This window comes from Heteronotia binoei, chromosome 12 (assembly GCF_032191835.1).
Source record: "Heteronotia binoei isolate CCM8104 ecotype False Entrance Well chromosome 12, APGP_CSIRO_Hbin_v1, whole genome shotgun sequence".
Classification (NCBI taxonomy): Eukaryota; Metazoa; Chordata; class Lepidosauria; order Squamata; family Gekkonidae; genus Heteronotia; species Heteronotia binoei.
In genome coordinates this window covers 34,672,398-34,698,701 of record NC_083234.1, presented here as the reverse complement: position 1 = coordinate 34,698,701, position 26,304 = coordinate 34,672,398, and the positions used below count along the sequence as shown (strand labels likewise).

Sequence of the window (26,304 nt, the reverse complement as noted above, 5' to 3'; positions counted from 1 at the left end):
CTCTCTACCAGTCTTGCAAGCTTCAAGTCATGATATACCTGGAGATTTTGTGGGTGGAGCTTGAGTAGGGTGGGGTTTGAGGAGGGGATGGACTTCAATGGGGTATATTGCCATACAGTCGACTTTCCAAGGTGGCCATTTTCTTCAGGTGAACTGATCTCTGTCACCTGGAGATCAGTTGTCAGTCACACAAAAAAAACCGCTTTATTGGTATAACAAGACAACACCATATGGATAACCAGAGAGCCCATAGTCAAAAAGAACATCTCCTCCTGGAAACATGGTAGAAGAATTTTTGTGATCAGTACTAATAAAAGGAGATCTTCAGCCCCTTCCTGGAGGTTCTTATTGCAAAGTGCTAATTAACTGACCAATTTCAATATGACAATGGGGACCCTTTGGACAGCACAGTTTGGAGAAGGGAAGTGAGCTATAATGTTGTAGTGTCCACCCTCCAACACAGCCATTTTCTCCAGAGGAACTGATCTCTTTCATCCAGAGGCAAATTCAGGAGATCTTCAGTCCCCACCTGGAATTTGGTAACCCTACTTGATCTGTCCAGGATACGTGGAAGGGAATAGTTAGGATAAGTGGAAGGGAATAGAGAGGATATGAGAGCATGCAGCAGATGCACTCATGATTTAACACTGCATGCATAATACATTGCATGCATAGTGGCCCTGTTCAAGCAAGATGCTGAACACATGCAAAGCCATGCATCTCATCTGCCAGCATCACGTTAAGTCAGAATGTTTGAGAGCAAATACACACAGGATCCTTGACAACCATTGTCTTGGAGTTCCATGTGCAGGTTCTTCTAAAGAACTCACAGTGGCAGTTAGCTATCCCCCTTTGGCAGGTGAAGACCAGTGTGAAGGTCTCCACAGGAAGGCTGGACCCATGGGGACACTTTCCGTCTTTCTGGATGTCCCCTGGGTTCAAAAGACCGACATTCCTCAGGACTTCTATAAAGAAGATGTGCATCCCCAGAAGGTGTTGCTTTGCCATGCAGGTATGCCTGCCACAAACAATGCCATTTCGTAGCTAGGAGCTGGATGATCCCTGACAGGGTTGTCAGCTGGTAAAATATGTCTGTTCCAGCAACCTCACAGAGTAAATGAAGGTTTCATCACCAGCATGAACTTACAGAGATGAGCTATTTGGTGAAACAGTTGTCCTTGTTGTCTTGTTGTCTCTTCCAAGATTAACAACAGTGATATGTATCTGTATTTATTTATTTATATCCTGTTTCTCCTCAGAAGAGATTAACAATACAATTCTCCCTTCCTCCAGTTTTCTCACAACAGCTCTGTGAGTCAGGTTAGTTACTTCTGTGGCAGAATGGGAATTCAAACCCAAGTCTACCAGATTTTAGTCCAGTACTATGTCCACTACACCAGGGGTGGCCAATGGTAGCTCTCCAGATGTTTTTGCCTACATCTCCCATCAGTCCCACACCATAATAATAATAATAATAATAATAATAATAATAATGCTGCCTCCATATTGCAATAGAATGGTAGCTACTAGTTAGATTTCTTGGTGGCATCTCAAATGAATGGGAAAATCATTGAAACCTCATGACCATCAGAAATGCCTATTACTTTTTTGTCATATGCCTATATGTAATTTAATAACTTTTAATTGTCAGAAACCTATGTTGGAAGATTGTTTTTTTTAATTTAGGGGCTCCTTCCTTTTTCAAATTCATCTTTAGCCCCTGCCATGTTCACAGTCGTAACCTTTTTACTTTCTTGCCTTCCTTCTAAGGATCTTGGGGAATACATATTTCCCTCTTCTTCCATTTTATCCTCAGCATAATACTGGGAAGCAGGTTACACTAAGAGACATTCACTAGCCCAAGTTCATCCAGTTTGAGCCAAGTGGCTGTTTGGGAATTTGAACGTAGTGGTCTCCAGCCACAGTCTGGCATTCTAACTACTGCATCATGCTGCCTATTTTCATATACAGTATGTTTTTAAGCATAATAAAGGTGATCATGCTGTTGAGAAATCCATCCTGATCAATGAAATCATGGCTGGACAGAGAAGGGATGATCCAGCGGGTGTCATGTCACAAATCAATTTTTTTTAAAAATGTAGCCAGAGTGAATTATTGCCCTAGGTCCCCTCTGAAGTTACAGCCATGGACATGAAGTCAATGGGTTCTTTGTGTGGAAACTGATCCATCATTATTGTACACCACATTGGTTTATCAAAGAACCAAGAGAATGCTATATTCTCTGATTTGTGTATGTTAACAACAAGAAAATCTGCTTAATTTGCACAATTTATTTGCACAATTAAAGAGCATTAAAGTAATCTGTTTTATAGGGCAGAAGCCAGCTTTTTGAAATACTGAAATATTTCACAAATATCCAGAATTCACCAACATTTTTTTTTATTTTTGTGATACCAACTCTGTTGCAGTTTGTCTTGTCTCCCTTCCTTTTGTACTTTCTTCTCTCTTTTCTAAAAGGCAAACACACAAATCGTTAACATTTGATTATGGGAAATGGGATAGTGAAAGAGGAAGCCCTGAGATTATTTCATTGCAGAGATGAGACATTACTTGCAGATAAGTCCAAAGTAAGTCTTTAATTCCATTGCTTCACAAGGCTCTATTTGGCACCCTGGGTCTTGATCACACTGAACATGGTATGCATGCACATGCTTGACATTTAGGGCTGCCTGCCTCCAGCTGACATCTTGAGATCTCCTATTACAATTGCTCTCCAGATGACCAAAATCAGTTCTCCTAGAGAAAATGGTTGCTTTGGAGGATGGATTCTATGCCATTGTACCCTGCTGGTGTCCCTCCCGTCCTCAAACCCTGCCATCCCCTGACTCACAAAATCTCCATTTATTTCACAACCCAGAGCTGGCAATAGCAACCCTACCTGGCAAGAACTGAATGTCATTAATGGCAAGAGTTATGGCTGGCATGGGACCTATCTGTCCAAAATCTCCCTATTTGAAGGGGGTTTTGTTATTTCAGAATTTCTATCCTGACTTTCAGTTATACATTTCCAAGGCAGCATCCAATAATTCATCAGTACATAACAGCACAATAAAATATAAAAGCAACCTGAATGCATTGAGGAACAGCACTAAATACAGCAACTGATACAACGTCAAAAAAGTTGGAAATAAAGCAGTCCCGGGCACAGCACAGCCTAGCCAAAGAAACCAGTTTTCACCAGATACTTGACATTCAACAACACAGGGCCATGTGAAGATGGATAGAAGTGTTCCATAGCCAAAGAGCCATGACAGAAAGCAACCCAAGGCAACATAGCCAAAAATCCATCCAGCAGCCTACCCACAGGTGTACCTACCAAGAAGTATCCTGAGCTGCAGGCGATATACAATTACCTTCTGCAAGGGGAAAGTAAGCTTTTTCTTCATTTATACAGTGGGTGTCTTTAGTTATATGACACTGGATCCAGCATGGTGCAGGGGTTAGAGTGTATGACTTGGATCTGGAAAACTTAGGTTCAGATTCATGCCATGGAAATTTCCTAGTGACCTTGGGCAGGTCTTTCAGCCTAACTTGCCTGATACTGTAACTATTGTAGGGCTGCCAACCTCCAGGTGGGGGCTGGAGATCTGGAATTACAACTGATCACTAGACTACAGAGATCAGGGTGGACAGCTCTGAGTTGGGAAACACCTGGAGATTTTTGGGATGGAGTCTAGGGAGGATGCAATTTAGGAAGGGGAGGGTGCTCAGTGGGGTATAATGCCACAGAATCCATCGTTCAAACCAGCCATTTTCTCCAGGGCAACTGATCTTGGTCATTTGGTGATCAATTATAATGGGAGATCTCCAAGTGCAACCTGAAGATTGGCAGCTCTAGCTCTCCTAAAGAAAATGGCTGATTTGGAGGGTGGACTGTAACTTACTTACTTACTTTATTTATTTCACTTAATTTCTGAACTCTCCTCCCCCAAAGTTGAAACATCATCACAGTAAATAAGTTAATTTGTATAAAAATCAATCAATCACAATTCCCAATAAAAACCTATCAAACCATTGACCCTCAGTCTTAAATGGCATTCTGCATGTGGTTGCTTCCTCCAAGGGGCAGAGTCATGGGCCAGATGAGATGGAAAAACCATTGCTGATATCAACCATAAGCCTGGTGGAACATCTCTGTTTTCCACACCCTGCAGAACTGTACAAGGGTGTAGATGTTTCCAGGTAAAGAGTTCCACCAGGCAGGAGTGGTTCTGGTAGAGGACAGTTGGATATCTTTTGGGCCTGGGAGCACCAGCAGGTTCTGATTTTGTGAACATATACCCCCCTCTGAAGTCCCTCCCCTCTCCAAGCCCTGCCTTCCCTAGTCTTCATCCCCAAATCTTCAGGAATTTCTGAACATTCTGTTGTGAGGAGAGGCAGTGGTTCAGTGATAGAGCATCTGCTTGGCATGCAGAAGGACTTCAGTTCAATCTCTGGCATCTCCAACTAAAAGATCTGTCAGTAGGTGCTGTGAAAGACCTCTGCCTGAGACTCTGGAGACCCACTGTCAGTTTGAGTAAATACTGACTTTGACAGGTCAAGACCGATTCCACACTAAGGTTGCTCCAGGGCAGGCTTCCGTTTCTCCCCAGAGCAAGCTGGCGTTTTCACACCAGCTGCTCCGCATCGCCATTTTGCCTTGGGACAACCCACAATTTGCCATGGAGCTGCGTAAATCTGTTTTTTTCAGGTTTATGCTGCTCCACAGCAAATCATAATAATAATAATAAATAATAATAATTTTATTTATATCCCGCCCTCCCCACCTTGGCAGGCTTAGGGCGGCTAACAACATTTTATAAAAACATACAGTAGTTAAAAGCCTTTAAATTTAACAATATAAAACAGTGAACACTAACTTAACAACATTAAAACAATCCAGTAAGTACGATTATTCAGCGGTATAGGTCTTCAAACCTCATTGGCGGATCCTTAATTGCTGATCTTAGCAGTCCAAGTGTGCAAGCTTAAACAAGGCGGTCTTGCAGGCCCTGCGGAACTGATCAAGGTTCCGCAGGGCCCGCACCTCCTCGGGGAGTCGGTTCCATAGGGTAGGGGCCGTGATTGAGAATGCCCGTACCCTAGTGTTCTGGTATTTAGTCTCCTTCGGCCCAGGGATGGTCATTAGATTTTTCCCAACTGACCTCAGTGCTCTCTGGGGTTCATACGGGGAAAGACGGTCCCTCAGGTAGACAGGTCCTCGGCCATATAAGGCTTTAAAGGTAATGACCAACACTTTGTACTGGACCCGGTATATGATCGGCAGCCAGTGCAGTTCACGTAGCCCCGGCCGTATATGTTCCCGTTTTGGGAGTCCCAACAACAGCCTGGCCGCCGCGTTCTGCACTAGCTGCAATCTCCGAGTCCGGCACAGAGGTAGCCCCAAGTAGAGGGCATTACAGTAGTCCAATCTTGAGGTGACCGTTGCGTGGATCACTGTTGCGAGGTCCCGGCGCTCAAGGAAAGGGGCCAACTGCCTTGCCCGCTTCAGATGGAAGAATGCTGACTTGGCAGTGGCTGCTATCTGGGCCTCCATCGATAATGAAGGCTCCAGTAAAACACCCAGGCTCTTTACCTGGTGCGCTGCTTTCAATGGCGCACCATCGAAGGCCGGGAGAGCTATTTCCCTTCCCAGAGCGCCACGACCCACGCAAAGGACCTCTGTCTTCGCTGGGTTCAACTTCAGCCCACTCAGCCTGAGCCATGTCGCAACAGCCTGTAAGGCCTGGTCGAGATTCCCTGGTGCGGGGTCGGACCAGCCGTCCATTAGTAGATAGAGCTGGGTGTCATCTGCATATTGATGGCAACCCAGCCCAAACCACCGGGCAATCTGGGTGAGGGGGCGCATATAGATGTTGAACAACATCGGGGAGAGCACTGCTCCCTGGGGCACCCCACAGTCCAGTGTGCGCCTCTGGGACCGTTCACTCCCGATAGCCACCCTCTGTCCCCGACCCAGGAGAGAGGAGGAAAGCCATTGCAAGGCCGACCCCTCAACCCCAATCATGGGTTGCCCCGGAGCAAAATAGCAGCGTGGGGCAGCTGATGCGAAAACATAAGCTTGCTCCAGGCAGAAACGGAAGCCTGCCCCGGAACAACCTTAGTGTGGAATCAGCCCAAGTGTTTCATTCAGTTTAAGGCAGCTGCAGGTGTTCATGTATGTGAGATAAAATGGAGGAGGAGGAGAAAGCAATGTTGTAAGCTGCTTTGGGTCCTCATTGGGGAGAAAGGTAGGTCATAAATATCTAAATAATAAACAGCTGGAGAGCCAGTTTGGTGTAGTGGTTAAGTGTGCAGACTCTTATCTGGGAGAACTGGGTTTGATTCCCCACTCCTCCACTTGCACCTGCTAGCATGGCCTTGGGTCAGCCATAGCTCTAGCAGAGGTTGTTCTTGAAAGAGCAGCTGCTGTGAGAGCCCTCTCCAGCCCCACCCACCTCACAGGGTGTCTGTTGTGGGGGAGGAAGGTAAAGGAGATTGTGAGCCGCTCTGAGACTCCTCGGAGTTGAGGGCGGGATATAAATCCAATATCATCATCTTCTTCTTCTTCTCATGTTCTTTAAGGATATAAAAGAAGCCATGTATTTCAACAGCCTGTTTCCAGGACTGGTTAGTTAGATATCACAGTGATGTTCACTAACAGGGCCCAATTGAAACAGTTTTAACTTTCTGATTACTTCCCAGGAACTGACAATCAGAGGTGTTCTGCCTCTAGACTCAGAAGCCCAATTTCGCTTTCATTGCCTTTTTTCATTGGCCTGAGTACAGACTTATGGAAACCCATGCAGTTTTCAGGGCAAGAGATGTGCAGTGGTAGTTTGCCATTGACTACTAGGGGTGTGCATTCGGTTCAGCTGAACCGAATCAACCGCCGAATCACCCCTGATTCAGCTGTATATGGAATCGCATACAGCCGAATCCAATTGGGGCCCATTATGCGGGAGCCGAGTATGGCTATTCGGAAGTATACGGAAATCCATGGAACTGGCGGGAAAGGGGCTTCTGCAGCCTCAGGGGAGCTGCTTTCCTCCTTTCCCGCCTTTGGTAGCCTTTTCCCACCTCTCCCATAGCCTCCCTGGGATCGGGGGGGGAGGGAGGGGGAAGAGGAGCCCCAGCAGCCAATCCAAAGCATGCATTTGCAGGGCTGTTGTGTAGTTGATCCCCCAGCCATCAGCAACATTGTCGTTCTTTTGATCTTTTGCTTACTTGGGTATCCAAGTAAGCACTGTAGTCTGGCCAATCACAGAGCAGTGCTATTTTTTTGAAACTGCTCTCTGTAGGGCCAGAGAACCTTTTTAAGGAGTCTGCCTGGCTGGACTCCCCCATTGCTGCTGTGTTGGTGTGTGTTGGTGTGTGAGAGAGATTGTGCTGTGCTGGCCCTTGGCCTCAGCTGTTGCTGCTCTCTCTCAGCCTTACCAGACTTGCCTGGAGTAGAGAAGACGTCTAAGGTAAGACAGTCTTGGGGTTCTTGTTTTTATTTTAGTTGGTAAAAGGACTTTTTAAGACTCAGAGTCCCTTTCCTTATCCAGATTTGGGTGGTGGGTAGCTTATTTGGGGTTAGGGGGTTCTGCTGGGGGAGGGGGCCTGTGTTGGGGGTGTTGCCAATTTGCCCATATCTTACTTTAGTGAGAGGGCTTTTAAAAGTGCAGTGTCCTTTTACTTTTCCTGATTTGGGTGGCTTGGATTTCTTGGGGTTAGGGTGAAGGTTTTTTTTGGGGGGGAGGGGTTGGTAAAGTTTCTGTATTGTTAAAAGTTAAGTTTTTTACTGTTTTAAAAGGATTCTTTGTTTGATTTGTTGCTACTGTGTTGTGCTGCTGTTGTTCCTTTTCTCTTCTGGTTCTTGTGGGGGGGCTGTTTGGCCTAATTTTCATTGTTTAAAAGGCCACTTTTTTAATAGTTGAGTTTCTTGGCCTTCTCCTGATGTCCCTTTTCCTGGTTCTGTTTTTTTTTTGGCGGGGGGGGGAGCTGGCACCTGGGTGAGAGACCCAGAACCAGCAGGCTTGTTGTGCTTGGCCAGCTCTTCCCATGTTGTTTGGGGCAGGGCTGGAGAGCTGGCATCTGTAGATTGTGTGTTCTGTGGCAGGGAAGCTGGCACCTGGGTGAGAGACCCAGGACCAGCAGGCTTGTTGTACTTGGCCAGCTCTCCCCATGTTGTTTGGGGCAGGGCTGGAGAGCTGGCATCTGTAGATTGTGTGTTCTGTGGCAGGGAAGCTGGTACCTGGGTGAGAGACCCAGAGCCAGCATGCTTGTTGTGCTTGGCCAGCTCTCCTTCATTCTTTGGGGCAGGGCTGGAGAGCTGGCATCTGGGTTTGCTGCAGCCAGGTCTGCACAGCAGACCTTGAGCAGATTGTGTTTTGTGTGGCAGGGTTCATAGAGTAGATAGATGTATATAGTGCATTAGGGTCCTATAGAGATTCTCTGGTGTGAAGTTAGGTTTGGCTTTGGGTGCCCCAGGAATTGGACCCCTTGGCCCAATCTTTTTGGGACTTGGGGGGTTTGTAGGGGATAGTCCCCTGCAGGTCCCCTGCAAATTTGGGGGCTCTCCCTCAAACCCCCTCCCCTCCAGGCGGCTTCAAATATACCCTATTTGCCATTGATTTCATTGGCCCACAGGGTATAATGGGGCCGTATATTCGGAAATAGCCACGCATCTACCGTATATGCTGCTATTCCGACTACGGAATTCAGAAATATATAGGATTCCGTATTTTTCCCCCCGTATATTTCCAAATCCGTGTACTACCGGCTTTTTTTTTTTTTTTTGCACATCTCTATTGACTACCACTACGTCACAGTCCTGTTATTCCTTGACAGTCTCCCTTCCAAATACTAACCAGGGCTGACCTTGCTTAGCTCCCAAGATCTAATGAGATGTCAGGACTAAACAGTTGCTTGTAAAAAATCTGTCCAACTCCCTTTTAAATCCATCAAAGCCACAACCATCCTGACATACACAACAGCCTTTGTCAATGTGTAACAGTCCCAGTTTGCCCTTAAGCAGTGACCATCAGTATCAGATGCAAGAGTGTCCCTGTTTTCCTCAATGAAATTTTGCAGTGATGTTTGGAGTCATCTCTTGTCCATTTCCTACAGGTTGCCAGACCAATGATGGTGAAGCTTGGATCCCACCTGTGGTGCAACGGATTTTACTCCAAATCTCCCAGGATCCAACGTTGAATCACGAATACCTCCCACGGCTTGGGATTTATGAGTACACTAGAGCGGCCACTGAGCTGGCAATTGGCAAAGAAAGCCGCGCTCTCTTAGAAAATAGGGTATGAGTGTTAAGTATTCACTTCACAGCTTAAGGTTACCAACCACAAGGTGGTGTCTGGCCATCTTCCAGAATTACAACTGATCGCCAGAACAATAAGTTCCTCTGGAGAAAATGGCTGCTTTGGAGCATGGTCTCTATGGAATTATACCTACTGAGGTCTGTCCCATCCTCAAAGCCCACCCTTCTGAGGCTCCACCCCCTAAATCTCCAGGAATATTCCTATAGGGTTGCCACGTCTATATTGGAAAATTCCTGGAGACTTTGGGTGTGAATTCAGAAGAGGGTGGTGTCTGGGGAAGAGAGGGGCCTCACCTTGATAAAATGCCATGAAGTCCACCCTTCAGAGCAACCATTTTCTCCAGGGGAGCTGATCTCTGCCAGCTGGAGATCAGTTGTAAAAGTGGGAGATCTCCAGGTCCCACCTGGAGGCTGGCAACCCAATATAATCCATACTGTAATTCACTCAAAGGCAACAAGAGGTTTCAACTAACCTTACTAGAACCAAAATATGAGGTTAAAAATCTTAACTAGATAGCAACTGCTGACCAGGCCTGAAGTATACTGCTAACTGCAGCCATCAAGACAGAACTGCTAGGCCATAGCACAAAAACAGAAAGAATACCTTGAAGGAGGGGGGCCCAAGCTTTCTCAGCCTGTGGGCAGATTTGGAATTCTGGCAGAATCACAAAATGGCTGCTTCTGGAGGTGGAGCCAGCCGCAAAATGTCAGGGAGTGAGGAAGGGTTGCCAAGTTCTTTCACTGCTGCGCCAGGGGACTTGTTCCTTGTGCGCACTTTGCGCAATGACGTCACCCAGAAGTGACGTCATGGCACTGGGAATGCCATGCTCTAGGACTTGCAATGAAACTGTATGGTACCATAGAGTTTTACCATGATTCCTAGAGCATTCCCAGCACGAAAACGTCATTTCCGGGTGATGTCATTGCACTGGGGACAGCGTGAGGCAACAGGGCTCTTTTTGTGTGGAAATCCCCCCAGCAGCCTGCTCCTTGTTGGCAAGTAGGAGCCCTCCAGGCCGGGGGATCTCCTGCCCCCAGCGGGAGCTAGGGTTGCCAAGTACAATTCAAGAAATATCTGGGGCCTTTGGGGGTGGAGCCAGGAGACATTGGGGGTGGAGTCAGGAACAAGGGTGTGACAAGCATAATTGAACTCCAAGGGAGTTCTGGCCATCAAATTTAAACGGACAGCACACCTTTTTAAATGCCTTCCTTCTATAGGAAATAATGAAGGATAGGGGCACCTTCTTTTGGGGCTCATAGAATTGGACCCCCTGGTCCAATCGTTTTGAAACTTGGGGAGTATTTTGGGGAGAAGCACTAGATGCTATATTGAAAATTTGGTGCCTCTACCTCACAAAGCAGCCCCCCCCAGAGCTCCCAATACCTCCATATCAATTCCCCATTATACCCGATGAGAATTGATCTCCACATAAGGAATAATTAAATGCCCAGCAGACATTTCCTCCACGCCCCTGTCTGGCTGACTCTGAAGCCAGGGACTGGCATCTCTACTCACGAGTTGCTGCCAACTTCTTCTAAGTAACACAGACACACCATCCCAAGAGGAAGCCTTTCCAATCGGAGACTGAAGCCTCCGGAGTGGGAAAGTCACATGGTGGCTTCGGGGGCGGGGCTTCCCCCCTCCGGCCAGCTGACTGGGGGCGGGAAGGAGCCTGGGAAAGCGGAATAACCCCCGCTGGGACCTGGGGATTGGCAAGCCTAGCGGGAGTTTGGCAGCCCTAGAGTGAGGTTATGCATAAGTCTGATAGCAGCTTTTCAGCAGTCGGTTTGGTGTAGTAGTTAAGTGTGTGGACTCTAATCTGGGAGAACTGGGTTTGATTCCCTACTCCTCCACTTGTACCTGCTGAGTGACCTTTGGTCAGTCACAGTTCTTGAAAGGGCTGTTTCTCTCAAGAGCAGTTTCTGTCAAAACTCTCTCAGCCCCACCTACTTCACAGGGTGTCTGTTGCGGGGAGGGGAAAGGAGGGCAAAAACACACGCAACAGTTTCTTGCATAAGGACTAGCTAAGAAACGTTCTTCTGGCAGTGCTTGCTAATAATCTGCACACTCATCCTCCCTAAAGAGAGGGCAATGGCCCTTGGCTTCTAGGGCAGCTCTGGCTGACTTCAGTGGTTGCAGGAAGCAACCAGTAGATTCAACAAGATGGTGGGGAGGGGGGGGGAGGAAAAAAGGGATAGAAAAAAAATAAGGAGATGACTGCTAGGGGGAAAAAAGACAATGACCTTTCCTTTCTTTCTCAACAGGCTGGGGGTGTTCACACGGTCGGTGGGACAGGTGCTCTTTGGCTTGGAGCTGAATTCCTGTGCCATTGGTACAAACCCAGGTTCTCAACTCCAACTGCTCTCTACATTGCCAAGCCACAATGGGGTAATTTTGTAAATAAGGATTTATATTCACAATCAATTAGGGTTGCCAATTCAAGAAATATCTGGGGACTTTGGGGGCAGAGCCAGGAGACTTTAGGGGTGGAGCCAGGAGACATTGGGGGTGGAGCCAGGAACAAGGGTGTGACAAGCATAATTGAACTCCAAGGGAGTTCTGGCCATCACATTTAAAGGGGCAGCACACCTTTTCAAATGCCTTTCTTCCATAGGAAATAATGAAGGATAGGGGCACCATAATTTGGGGCTCATAGAATTGGACCCCCTTGTCTAATCGTTTTGAAACTTGGGGGGGTATTTTGGGGAGAGGCACTAGCTGCTATACTAAAATTCTGGTGCCTCTACCTCAAAAAATAGCCCCCCCCAGAGCCCCCAATACCCGCAGATCAATTTCCCATTATTCCCTATGGGAATCGTTCTCCATAGGGAATAATAGGGTGCCCAGTAGGCATTTCCCTCCCTCCTCACACTTTCTAAAGCGGGGGGGGGGGGAGGGCCTCCAAACCAGGGAATCCCCTGCCCCCTCCTTCTCTCTCACACACAAATACTTGGTTTTGTTCCCGCAGAACTTTACTTGTTCTGAAAACAAAAGCAAAAGAAAGGGAGGGGCCGTTCTCTGGGGAAACTGTCATTGATCCTTTCCCATGAAGCCGTTCCTGTTTCCTGCTTCCTGCTCAGCCTTAAAGACACACATTTTAAAAACTGTTTGCAGGTTTCTAAACCTGCAGGAGCTCTAAAACTACAGGGTGACTGTGGGGGTGGGGCTTCCCCCGCCGGCCAGCTGGCTGGGGGCAGGAAGAAGCCAGTCAAAATGGGGAATCCCCCACTGGGACCTGGGGACTGGGAAGCCTACAATCAATTGACATCGTTTCTTTACAGAGTTAAAAAGGCAGTTCTCTGCTCTGAGGTCTTATATTATTTACTGGTATGATTTGATTGTTTCCATTATAAACTGCTTTAATTTAAGCTGGAGAAGCGGAATATATGTATGTGGGCGTTAAATGCCATCAAGTTGCTTCCAGTTTATTAATCCTTTGGCTTAATGATCTCCAAATAGGGTTGCCAGGTCTGACTCAAGAAATATCTGAGGACTTTGGAGGTGGCGCCAAGAGATTTTGGGGGTGGAGCCAGGAGCAAGGGTGTGACAAGCATGATTGAACTCCAAAGGGTGTTCTGGCCATCACATTTAAGAAAACCGCACACCTTTTAAATGCCTTCCCTCCATTTGGAAATAATGAAGGATAGGGGTACCTTCTTTGGGGCTCACAGAAATGGATCCTCTTGTCCAATCTTTTTGAAAACTGGGGGTGTTTTTGTTGGAATTAAGTATCTGTTCTGCATGTTTTTTGCAATGTTTTAAAATTCCAGTCATTATAGGGTTAATACTGTACCTGTTTCCCTATTGTCTGCAGGACCTAGGAAGAAGATCTTAACTCCCTGCCGATCAAGAAATTGTTAGGGAATTCTGTTTGAAATTCTATTTCTTTATCGCAAAAAGTGCGATGGATCACTGGATCAAATAATCATTGAGAGGCATTTAACATGAAAAAGCAAAAACATATTTATTTCTATAGGGAAAGGGTGCTGGGAGGTGAAAATAACAAACACTATAGAACTGCATCCTCACACTAGATCATGTGCTTAATGGAGGCTACTTCCTCCTTCTTAACCTCTCTGCCTGAACAAAGGAAGTCACCCGACTAACTGACCAAACAGACAAAACAGGTTTTCCCACTTCTAGACCTTGATTGACAGCAGTCAGTATCTTCTTCCCAGGTCATGCAGACAAGGGGGAATCAGGCACAGTGTTAACCCTATAATGACTGGAACTTTAGAACATTGCATACAGAACAGATACATATTTCCAACAGAAAGAACCTGGGTAACTTGTTTGTTTGGCCAGTTAGTCAGGTGACTCCTTTGTCTAGTCAGGCAAAAGGTCAAGAAGAAGGAGGAAGTCTCCTTTCACTTGTAGCCATGTGTCCTCCATAGCAAGATGTAGTTTTCTTAGTTCTTTCTTATTTTCTCTCCCAGTTCCCCATTCCCGTGTAGTAATAAATATATTTTGCTTTCAAGTGCTACTTCAATCCAGCGATCCATCGAATTGTTTGAGATATAGAAATTGAATTTCAAACAGAAAAAACTCTTATCAGTTTTGAGGAGAGGCACAGAATGCTATGCTGAAAATTTGATACCTCTGCTTCAAAAAACAGCAACCCCCCCCCCAGATAACTATGGATCAATTCTCCATTATATCCTATGGGAATCAGTCTCCATTGTGAGGGAAAAACCCCTTACAGAACATCATGATTACCAGCTTGGTTGCCAGAGCACCTGGAGAAGTGACTCGCACACATCTGGCCAGAGAGTGTGAGCACACCTATCCAGGGGCAAAAGGGACTTATGCAGTACAAGCAGCCATAACGATACAAGGCACTCAAGACCAATACAAAAGTGCCCACCAGGAGAACGGAAAACTTCCCGTCGTTCCGTATGACGTCCATCCCAGCCATGGAGCGGAGGAGACTGCACCGCCAGGAGCTATCCAGGCGAACGGTTATGAAGTTCTGACCATGAAATCCACCATGGAGGGCTAACACCACATGCAGCCATCTTCCTACCAGGCTTGACTCCATTCCAGCGAAGCGGATGGCTCACGTACACACCAGATGTCACCTGTGCCTGCAAACAACCTACCCATCCCAGGAGTGGTTAATTGTCCAACCGCCACTTTCTTTGTTTGACGGAACTCCAGACAAAGACTAGTGCGAAGGAGAAGACAGAAGAAGAGGAAGACCATCTTCAGCCAGAGCCAAGTTCCTTTGTACAAACTGGGTGTTACCTAGGCCATGATTTGACTCTCTACTGACACCCTTTTAGATAAGCCTAATCGTCCTAAGTATCACCCAAGTGATCTCTCTATTCTTCTTCCCAACTGTCATTTTAGAGCCTCCCCTTGGTCCATTTCAACCTGAAAGTTCACTCAGGTATCCAGGATCCAAGCCAGTCCATTGGTCAAGAGCAAGCACTCAATTAGATGCCACCAATGAACTTTCTAGAAGAAGAAGAAGATATTGGATTTATATCCCGCCCTCCACTCCGAAGAGTCTCAGAGTGACTCACAATCTCCTTTACCTTCCTCCCCCACAACAGACACCCTGTGAGGTGGGTGGGGCTGGAGAGGGCTCTCACAGCAGCTGCCCTTTCAAGGACAACCTCTGCCAGAGCTATGGCTGACCCAAGGCCATGCTAGCAGGTGCTAGTGGAGGAGTGGGGACTCAAACCTGGTTCTTCCAGATAAGAGTCCGCACACTTAACCACTACATCAAACTGGCTCTCCAGTTTCTATTGGTTGTCGCAGTAGTCCAGCCCTTATGGTCATTGCGAAACCTCCCCTTTTCGTGAGGTCATGCACCAGCTGACCACCTTCCTCCTCCCTCGTACCTCCCATCCCCTAAGGGCTCAAGAGAGTCCTTATAATCTGTGGACTAGCTACCCACAGGTGTGCTTCTATCAGTTATCCCAATTCCACTGCATAGATCCATCCCCGATTCCTGATCAGTTTCGGGTCCCTTCTCCCACTTCCTCACTCGTCGCCATTGGAGCCTTCCTTGAAGACTACGAGCGGTAAATATCGCCCTGTTTATCTACCCATGTGTTCCCCTATCTCTCTATCTATTTTCTTAGGACTTTGTGTATGATTTTATGAGTATTTTATCTTGTATGGAAGCCTATATTTTTCTTAATAAATTTTAATGTGTTTTACTTAATTAGAGTCCCTATTATTTTTAAGCATTACTTTTCTGGATGTGGAATCCTGTATACACAGGTAAAAGATCCTGAGTGAGCCAGGTGCCCACCTGACAATTCCCCAACCTCGTTTTGAGGCATTTTGGCTTACACCATAGGCTATAATGAAGTGCCCATCATACATTTCCCGACTCTGCTTTCCAATAACCCTCAAGTGGGGGGGAGAGCCTCCAAACCGGGGGATCCTCTGCCCTCAACTGAGGATTAGCAACCCAAAGCCCTGTGGTTAATAGCCTTGCTCAAACTGACAGCCAGGGCTTCCTTTATAGAGTCAATCCATCTCTTGTTGTCTTCCTCTTTTCCTGCTGCCTTCAACTTGTCCAAGCATTAATGTCTTCTCCAGTGACTCTTGCCTTTTCAAAATGTGACCTAAGTACTACAGCCTCAAGTTTGGTCTTTTTAGCTTCTAGAGAGCTTTGATCTAGAACCAAACTATTTGTCTTTTTGCAATCTAAAGTACACATATCTTTATAAAGGAATAAATATGTTCTTGTTTCTTATCAGTGCTAGGACATCATTGTTAGTAGCTCTCTGCTACAATTGAGTTGTTTTGCTGTCTTAAATGTACTTTGCTTTGCATTTTGATGGAGATAAAAGGGGCAAAATGAAGTTAAGGAAGGACCAAATAGCCTCAGTCCTTGCAATACTTTACCAACTTTTCTGTCTTTTCAGATAGTCTTGGGTGTATATTCCATGTTGCTGGCTTTAGAGACATTCGTCCTTACCACTACTGGAACCCAGTCACATTGACTGTTGATGTCGAAGCATTCTTGCAAACACTGCAGGTAAGGTTGTAAGAATGGGCAATCTTACACATAATGAGAGGCCAAAGGTCCATGCAGTCCACTATGGGGTATTGAAACCAAGTAGTGACCTATCTGAAATTTGATGGGTATGGGAATGTTGAAACAGAGGACTGTGGAAGGACTTGGTAGTGATTTATAAAATAAAAATGATGTGGAGACAATTCTTTTGTTCTCCCTCCTTCATAACATTCCTATGAAATTGAGTGGAAGAAAATTCAGAACAGCTATAAGGAAGCACCCTGATTTCATCAGATCTCAAAACCAGGACACATCCCTGGTTAGTATTTGGGTGGGAGACCACCCATGAAGTCCACAGTCATGATGCAGAGTCAGGCAATGACCAACCACTTCTGAATGTCTCTTGCCTTGAAAATCCTATGGGGACAGCAGAAGTTGGCTGTGATTTGACAGCACTTTCCGCCACCACAAAGAAGCTCCTTTTCACAAAATGTGTAGCAGCATAACTAACTTACAGTATTTACTTATTTAGAATATTTCTATGCTGCCTCTTCAGAATCCTGCTTCTGGATTTGCTGCAAGAAAAGTGTGTTTAATTGACTGTGTGTATAAATCCCTACAGATTAGTAGAACTGCTCACATAGGGCACATCTCTGTGCTCAAGGATGCTGCATTTCATACAGTTTCCAAACTTATGGACAGAGCCCGTGCACATAAGCTATACACAGGTATTATTAACTATTATGGGTTTTAGCCCAACTTTCCTCCAAGGAGGTCAGGCAGCATGCGTGTCTCTCCTCTTAATTCTATCATCACAAAAATCCTATGAGGTAGGTTAGGCTTGGGGGAAAGTGAATGGTTCATCACACTTGCTCCCAAGAGCCTGTAGGGCTCTATGCACACTATTCTGCGGACCATAGAGAGATTGGGAGTGCACATACCAGCTGGGATCTCCTTCCTTAAATCTTCCTTCCTCAAGTTCAGGGTAGCATTCACTCAGGACATTGGAGGACATGTCCATCATAAGGTCATTGTGGTTCTAAAATACCCCCCTGACCTTGAGGAAGGAAAATTTGAGACAGAGGCACTCTCTATGAACATCCACAGTTGCAGGACACACAGAGATGTGATAGAAACAGCTAACTATGCTCTTTGCCCAAAACATTAAAATCAAAGGTGTATTGCCTTTGGGGCATTCCAGTTTTGCTTCATTCATGTTCATAATGCACATAAGGTAATTGTTGAACCACTGGTTTGCTTCCAGAAGGCACCAACAGGTGCCATTGTCTTCCTACATGCTCCAGAAGAAATTGGCCTGAAGCCCAAGGAGTGGGAGGCAGTTGCAGCAACCATGGAGGTAAGCCGAAGGAATAGCCACAAAGACTGTTGAATTGAAAAAAACTAGTTTCACACCATGCTCCATGGAGCCCCAGTAGCCTCAGAGTTGAGAGGGGAAGGGATTGACATTTGTGCCCTCATCCTGCCCACTGCCCTTCCTCCTTTCAGCCTTAGGAGCAAAGGCTTAGTATTTCCAAGTAGCCATAGGAATCACTAAGAACTGTATGGTCAGAACACCCTGTAAGCAGACAAGGCCTTGTTTTTCTCTTTAATTTTTCTCTCCAGGGCAATCATGTTCCCCATTTGTCCTGTTTCTGCCCACCAATCAGGTGAGCATTGGTGGACAGGGGTCACAATTACTTGAAGCTGTCCCACCTTAAGTAGGCAAACAGGAATCCTATCTGTCCCCCAGGAGCAGGCATTTTAATCCACAGCAGGAAAGCAAAAGTGAGACAGTTCTGCTGCTCCATGGCCAGAAGATCCTTCCATCCGTGGAAATTTCCGGAGGATCCAAGCCAAAATCATTCTGTTCATTTTGCTAGAGCAGACTAACATGACTGCACTTCTGTAACTGGTATTTTATGCAATCGTTTCATATTTCTTGTGTGTGCCATTTTATGAACAGAGGTCTAAAAGCAGTATGTGCAGGTTCTAAATAAATGAACAAAACTCTGTAGAACCCACCCTGCTTGGAGCCTGATTACAATTAGTAATGCTCTGTGTTATAGGATTACCAGCCTCCAGGTGGTACCTGGAGATCTCCCACTATTACCATTGATCTCCAGACAACCAAGATCCGTTCCCCTGGAGAAAATGGCTGCTTTTGGAGAGTAGTGTCTAATAGCATTATAGCCTGTTGAAGTCCCACACCTCCTCAAACTCCAACCTCCCCACACCCCTCCACCCCAAAATATCCAGGTATTTCCCAACCCAGACTTGGCAACCCTACCTCCCAAAGTCTCACAATTCAAAAGCTGCCAATACCTGCTTCTCCCTCTGCCTCTGTGAAATGAATTGCCCATTATGGAATTATCTGAACAATTCTTTTGTCTAAATCCTTCCTCCACATAGGCAACATTTTAGCCAAAACTGTAGCTGGAGCCTAGGGTTGCCAACCTCCGTGTGGTGGCTGAAGACCTCTGGGGATTACAATTGATCTCCTGGAAGCAGAGATAAATTTACCTGATTGCTTTGGAAGGTAGACTCTATGACATTATATCCCACTGAAGCCCCTCCTTTCCTCGAACACCCCCCCCTCCTCAGGATCTATCCCCCCTCCCCAAATCTCTAGCTATTTCCCAATGTGGAGCTGGCAACCCTACTGGAGTCTCATTCACAGTAATCGGACATCCAAACAACCAAAGATACATTTGTTTTCCCCTTCCTCTTGTTTCTTCAGAAAAAACAGCTCTTCCCCTTTTTCAACATCGAAAGTCAAGGCTTGGCTTCTGGGAATCTGGACAGAGATGCCTGGGCCTTGCGGCACTTTGTGGCCCAAGGCTTTGAACTTCTGTGTGCCCAGTCCTTTTCAAAAACATTTGGCTTATATGGTGAGTCCCTGAATTCCCAGACAGCTACATTTCAGGAAAGCAGGCCTGCAAGGATTTTAACTTTCTCAGAAGCTGAACTTGAAGGGATATTCATCTCATGTTTAGCGTTGCTGCCCTTCGTTTTGTTGCTTTTCTTGTGTCTACTTTTTAGATCAGGGGTTCCCAATATGGTGCTCACGGGTGCTATGGCACCTGCTGACACCCTTCATGGAAACCACTAAATTTTTAGAAAGTGGGTGTGACCAAGTGAGGCTTTTGCCTAGCAGAGTTTCTGAATGGCCATTGAAGATTTGATTGGCTGTGCTTTGGTAGCAGCTGCCACAATGCTGTGGGACTGAAGATAAACTACAGCAGCCATTTTGTGGCTGGCTCAGCCTCCTGTAGCAGTCATTTTGTGGCTGTGCCCACCACCCCATTTTATAATTCCAAAGGTGCCTACAGGCTCAAAAAGGTTGGGGACCCTTGTTTTAGATTTTAAACTTGTCTTTTTAGGACTGTGTAAAACATCCTCTATGGCTAACTCAATGGTTATATTCAGAGGGAGGGCTGTGAAAATGGGCCTCCTTGTGTATTCACAATCCTTCATATACATGCATGCACACTCATACTTCCTTCCTTTTGGGTGCCACACTTATTCTAGCCCCATCAGTACCAATGGGACTTAAAGAAAGAGCCATGCTCAGATCCTTTATTAGGTGGCCCTCCCTGCTGGCTTCTCTTACATTCTTATGGAAATGATCACATCAGAGCTTCACTCCTCTGTGGTCCCTGCAGCTCAGAGCTGCGGCAAGACTTGGATTGGAAAGGAAGAATTGCACATCCCTGTGATGCATAACTGCACTAGCGAGGTAGTGCTAGAGATCCTCACCAGCTCAAAGGAGGTTATCATAGCTATAAGGAAACACTAGAGGTCCCTGCAGACAAAGAGAAAAGTATTCAGAAATTAGAGGGATGAGTGAATTCTTCACTGTGGTTTATTTCCCACTTTTCTTATGTTGGGAGAAATCACAAGGTTTCTCTTGCAATATCACCAATCCCTACTACCTTGGGTGCTCATAATCACATTCTCCTTCCCTTCTTCAGCTGGAGAGTCCTTGTGTTAATTATCTTTATTTATTTAAAATATTTCTGCCTGTTCTCTTAGTAAAAATGTTTCTAAGGGCTGGCTGCTAAGCCTGCACTGCCCTGCCCCAGTAAGAACCCGTTCCAACATAGCTGCTCATAAGGCACTTTAAGATACCAAGAGATCTCAGATACTTATCACTGTTTTTCTGTCTCTCAACTCCAAAATGGGGGTAATCCCCACAAGACCATTTTGGCTTGGGGAAAATGGCCTAGGGGGAGACAGGAACCACTCCTCCACTCACACCATGCTCTTGAGCTAAACTGGACCCTGAAGTCCTTTAAAAAGTAGTTCCCAGCAGCTGTTTTGTGGCTGTGGGGAAAGTGAGTCCAATCCTGTCTTGTCAAAAAGAAAAAAGAAAAGAAAGAAAGAAGGGGGGCAGGTCTGCTGCTATAAGTGGAACAGCAGGAGAAATTTGATCACATAACCACAAATTTATTTATTTATTTATTTATTTATTTATTTATTTATTATTTTATTCATTTATATCCCGCCTTCCTCGCTAGAGCAGGCTAAATGATATCATGCAACACTGGAATGCTCTAGCAATACCGAAAAAACTCTATGATAAAACATAGAAGTTTCAGGGGGGATTGCTAGAGTGTCCCTGGTGCTATCTGACATCAGTTCTAGTTACATGACTGGAAGACATGCCATGGTATCTTGTGGCAACATCATTTAATAATACTCAGCCCCACCCCCAGCCCTGGGGGTTGGCAGCACTTGGTTGGCAACCCTGTTTAAAAAAAAATAAAAATGCAGCTAGGCCTTTACTTCTTAATAAGTCTAAGCTACAGGTCATAGGGATGATGATGGTGGAGTGGATAGGAATTATATTGCATAAGTAATTAGCTGAGGCAGGAGATTTGAGTGTACAAAAAATGTGTTGATTCAGATACAAAATGCTGTGGCTGGGTTACGTACCACAACTCATATTCCATCCTACTCCTTCATGCAGATGAGCTGGCGGGGAATCTTATTGTGGTGACCAAAAACAATGAGACACTGATCAGAATCCACTCCCAACTGAGCAAGCAAATATCTACAACATGGGGGTGCCCCTCTAGCTTGGGGGCCCGGGTCATTGCAACGGTGCTGAATAGCCCTGCTCTGCTGTACGAGTGGTAAGGAGGAAAGCAAGTAACTTAGTAATTGGAGTGGATGTTTGCTTTGGTTGGGGTTGCCAAGATGTAATCATTGCTGCACTTAATAGCAATGGCCAAGGACTTATCATTGGTGGCTACCAAAGACAAGGTAAGAGGTCTGCACCTCTTTAGGAGGCAAACCTAGGTGTGCTTGAAAATATTTCTTTACAGATTGAAAAAGAAGAGGCAGAATCACCATCTCCTCAAATGGCCTGCTAAGGACTGCTCCAGATTGGCAGCCATGTGAGGACTGAGCATGTCGATCGTCCTTCAGGAGACATGAAATGTTGATGCCAGTTCAATGTCAGTTGATGAGGGGAGGGGGGGAAATTGTCCTGTTTATCTCTAACTGATGGTAGGATGGAGGATGTGAGGCACATGTTTCCCACTCCCCTGAACACTCTCATACAGCCAAGCTATAAGGAGGTTAACTCTTCCCAGAGCTTTGTGTGTGTAAAGTGCTGGCAAGTCGCAGCTGACCCCAGCAAGGGGTTTTCAGGGCAAGTGTAAAGCAGAGATGGTTGGCCATTGCCTTCTTATGCGGCAGGGTTCATTTTGTAGCAGGAGCTCCTTGGCATATTAGGCAATACACCCCTGATGTAGTCAATCCTCCAAGAGCTTACAGGGCTCTTAGTACAGGGCCTGCTGTAAGCTCTTGGAGAATTGGCTACATCTTGAGGGTGTGGCCTAATATGCAAAGGAGCTCCTGCTACAAAATGGGCCGTGCTCTGCGGAGGCTTCCTTGGTGGTCTCCTTTCCAAGAACCAACCTGGCTTAGCTTCTTAGATTTGACAAGAGCAGCTTGTGCCATGCCACCTTCCCTCCCACCCCATGCTTTATCAATAATTTATTTAAAACTTTTATTTCCTTCTCCTGGAGGACCTGAGGCAATGTGATTGTTCAATCTGTAGGGCCCATTTTGTAGCAGGAGCTCTTTTGCATATTAGGCCACACCCCCAAGATTTAGCCAGTCCTCCAAGAGCTTACAGTAGGCTCTGTACTAAGAGCCCGGTAAGCTCTTGGAGGAATGGCTACATCAGGGGTGTGTGGTCTAATATGCAAAGGAGCTCCTGCTACAAAATGAACGCTGAATCTTATTTATTTTTATTTATTTTTTTAGAATTTATATCCCGCCCTTCCCACAAGTGGCTCAGGGCGGCTTCCAGCATTAGATCCAACATAAATTAAGCAATATTTAAACATGTAAGGGAATAACTTTAAAACAGATAAAACAGATAAAACCATAAAATTAATAAATATTCCAATATATATATATATACAGAGATCTGGCAGGTTGCATTAAAATTCTCAAGCTAGGTGTAGGCTAACCAGAAGAGGGTTGTTTTACAGGCCCTGCGGAACTGAACAAGGTCCCGCAGGGCCCTCACCTCTTCCGGTAGCTGATTCCACCATGTAGGGGCCATAACAGAGAAGGCCCTTTCTCTTGTAGCTTTCAAGCGGGCTTCTTTCGGCCCAGGGACAGTAAGGAAGTTTTGTGATCCCGACCTCAGTAATCTAGGGAGTGACAGCTGTGATGGCCTATTCATACACACAAACCATCACTGGTTGCTGCTGCCATCAAGCAATGAGGACACATGTGTAACCCAGGCCAGGGTAATTAAGTGAGGGGCATTGACTTCTAAGTAGAACAGAGTCTTCCCTGGCATCTGACGGCATATGGGCTGCTTTCACAGGGAAGGGGTGTTTTGGGGGGTTTTTTGCTTTTGCTTTCAAACTGGAGCACTTTTGAGCGGAGCATCCACATAGAGTTGTGATCCAATCATCCTTTCCCTGTCCTCAGGATAATCTTCCCCAAATGTGCTCTGCTCTTTATTTTGTGCAAAGAGTTCAGTTGTCATATTGTCTGGATAGGCAGGGGTTCATTCTCAAAGGCCCTGTCCACATTAGCACCATTTTCCTTCCATCAGTCCCTCAAGGCCACCATTTTCTCCATTGGAGGGCTTTTAAAAAGGCTTTTTTAAAAATCAGAAATTGCTACAGCAGTATAACAACTCACTTCAGAAAACCCTTCAGTGGTGCAGGAGGGGGGTGGAAATGCAGGGCAAATGGTCGCTGGTGGAGGAAAGTGCAGAAAACTGCTGTGTAGAAGCTGCTCTCATTGCCAGTGTGTATTCTTCTGCATTCACAGTGGCAATGAATGCAAAACAGAGAACCCCAGCCATGTAGCTGTGGGCTACACTCAGACTCAGGTGTGGATCTCTATTCTGCCGTAGAAGCTTGCCAGGTGACACCCTTTCAGCCTACCCTCCCTCCCAGGATTGTTGTGAAGATAAAATGGAAGAGGGCAAATGGTTGTAAGTCCCCACTGAGGAGGTAGGTAGGGTATAAATGAAGTAAATTTTAAAAAGTAAGAAATCTTAGTTTTCAGGTCAGTAGGGGAAAATGTTTGGAGAACTAGGAGCACCAGAGTAGAAATCTTAATGCTAGCTCTCATCCTCAGGAAACTGAGTCTCCGGATGGCAGTAGAGAGAATTATGTTGATCAGGGAGAAACTAAAAGAGAAGCTGCGGATCTTGGGGACACCTGGCTCCTGGGAGCATCTCACAGCCCAGTCGGGAATATGTAGCTTCATTGGGCTCCACAGTACGTATCCCGTAAGGGCCACTCTGTTGCTAAAACTGCATCTGGGCCGCGTCCCTCCCAAGGACTAGGGTTCAAACCTACCAATCACAATTCCCCTTCAGCCCTTTCTTTGGCATGATGAGCAGTGCTATGAGGCCAATAGAAGGGCTGCTTTGAATTCCCTATTCCGTTCTTAGTTGAAAAGTACCTTCTTCATCTCCTCACATCAAATGCTCATTTGAAATAGGTGTAAAAGAAGGGAATTCAATCATTGCAGGTATTCAGGGTTCAGTTGGAACACAGGCTGTGAATGTCTTATAGAATCTACAGTGCTGCTTTCCACCAAACGTTTAAAGAGCAAGAGTACATTCTTGGAATCAAGTCTATATGTCTCAACGCATGCAAATGAAACATCAGGAAGGAGAGCATGCATGTATCTGTTTGGGAATGAAAAATAGTACTGAGCCACCTTTCAGAAGCGATTCTGGTGTTTGTATATCTTCCTATTGAGGAATCAGAGCGCCATTGTGAAATTTTTGGACTAGGCAAACCTGGATTAAAATCCCCATTCAGTTTGCTGGACGACCTGGGGCCTTTTGCTGTCTCGGAATGGCTAACCTCACTCACAAGGATATTGTGAGGATAAAATAGGATATAGGACTCTGTGGAAGAGAGGCAGGATTTTAAAAAATTGATGGAATGCAGTGCTACAGTTTCATGCATCTTAAGTTAGGTAAGTGTTACAACAGTTATAAGGTGCAGTCCTGCTGTATTCATTTGCTCTGTTACAGCCTGCCCTATGTTCATTTGAAAGGAAAATGGATATTTATTCTCTTGCCTGAAGATACATTACGAAAACATAACTATACATTACATTGCCTGTTAGCAGTTCAGAAGAAGATCCAGGATGGCATAGTGATTAAAATGTCAATCTAGGAGCTGAAAGACCCAGGTTCAGATCCCCACTCTGCCATGGGAGCCTTTCTAGGTGAACCTTAGGCCAGTCACATACAATCAGCCTAAACTACCTCACAGGGAAGATAAAAGAGGAGAGGAGAACGAGTAAGCTGCTTTGGGCTCCAACTGGGAAGAATGGCAGGATATAAATACAGAAAATAAATAAATATGCCAGTGAATGAGAGGCTGTGTTACATGGTGCTTTAGTGTTCATGCACACAACATTTACATGCATGTGCACCGGAGAAAGGATGCACTCATCCCCATCCCTCTCAGAGATTTAATTTCCATGGATTTGGATAGGGGAGCTCAGCCTGGAAAAAAGAACTTGCAAAGTATCAAAATCTTAATTAAGTATCTCCCAAAAGACAAGATAGGGATAAAATAGGAGGTAGTAATTTACCTAGGGCCATTCCTTTAAAACACCTGGGCCTATCTCTGCTAAATAGTGACAGTTAGAGCAAACATTACTGGGCTTAACTGGTTGTATGGAGAGAAGAATGAATAACTTTACTTATATCCTGCCAGCTTCTCAGGTGGAGTTCCTAGTGAAGCACAAACACATCTACCTCTTTGAAAACCGGCAGATCAACATCTGCAGCATTAACTCAAAGAATCTGGACTACATAGCACAGAGCATCCACGAGGCAGTGTTAGCCACCTCTTTCAAGGACTACAATTAGGACTTGGAAGATGTTGACTGAAGCTGAGCTGAGAAGTCCAGTGCACCCAGGCACTGTCGTTAGAAAGGCTTGCAATCATAATAAATGGTGTTTTTGAAATCCTGTGTGTGTTAATGCTTGAGACGTCCTGGCTTTTCCTGCCCCCCTTTCTTCCAGTACCAAAGAAGGCCATATATGAGAAAGTGGGAGTTTTTCCGCAGCCTGATCACTTGCGAATTACAACAGGTGAAGCTGAGCAAGCTAGAACATACATTTGGTTTGTAAATTACCATCTTCTGCGTCCTATCCCACATTCACAACATTCATACATTCAGTAAAACACTGTCAGAAAGGACCAATGATGTTTGTGTATGAGAATGTTCTCACACTGTTACTTCTTAAGATTTGTGTGTGATTATCCACTGGTCCCACAGTTCTTGAAGAATCAACAGATCTCATATATAATTATTATTGTTGTCAATAGGACCATCAGTGATGTACAAAATACAAGAAGGCAGTACCCAACATATAGGAGCTCACAATCTGAACTCTGAACTGGCACAAGGGGGCCAATGGAGTGGTGGATAAACAATGGGAAGAATGGGCATTCATGTCAGTTACTCAGGCTTAGTTTCAGGAGAGGATTAGGACCA

At 45.6% G+C, this 26,304-nt stretch overlaps 1 protein-coding gene across 1 annotated transcript; it reads left to right on the top strand.

Annotated features, from left to right (window-relative positions):
• The first annotated feature begins 876 nt into the window (after nt 1-876).
• GOT1L1 (glutamic-oxaloacetic transaminase 1 like 1) lies at nt 877-25,771 on the top strand. The gene is made up of 9 exons (XM_060251043.1): nt 877-1,012; nt 9,115-9,296; nt 11,582-11,705; nt 16,202-16,314; nt 17,558-17,650; nt 19,031-19,181; nt 21,263-21,428; nt 23,911-24,053; nt 25,518-25,771. The coding sequence occupies exons 1-9, from the start codon at nt 901-903 to the stop codon at nt 25,670-25,672; spliced, it is 1,239 nt and encodes a 412-aa protein (XP_060107026.1). The 5' UTR covers nt 877-900; the 3' UTR covers nt 25,673-25,771.
• The last annotated feature ends 533 nt before the right edge of the window (nt 25,772-26,304 follow it).

Coding starts and splice junctions, on each gene's coding strand:
- GOT1L1 (XM_060251043.1), top strand. CDS start 901: ATGGGGACACTTTCCGTCTTTCTGGATGTCCCCTGGGTTCAAAAGACC. Junction 19,182..21,262: donor AAAAACATTTGGCTTATATG/GTGAGTCCCTGA, acceptor TCCTTCATGCAG/ATGAGCTGGCGGGGAATCTT. Junction 21,429..23,910: donor CCTGCTCTGCTGTACGAGTG/GTAAGGAGGAAA, acceptor TCTCATCCTCAG/GAAACTGAGTCTCCGGATGG.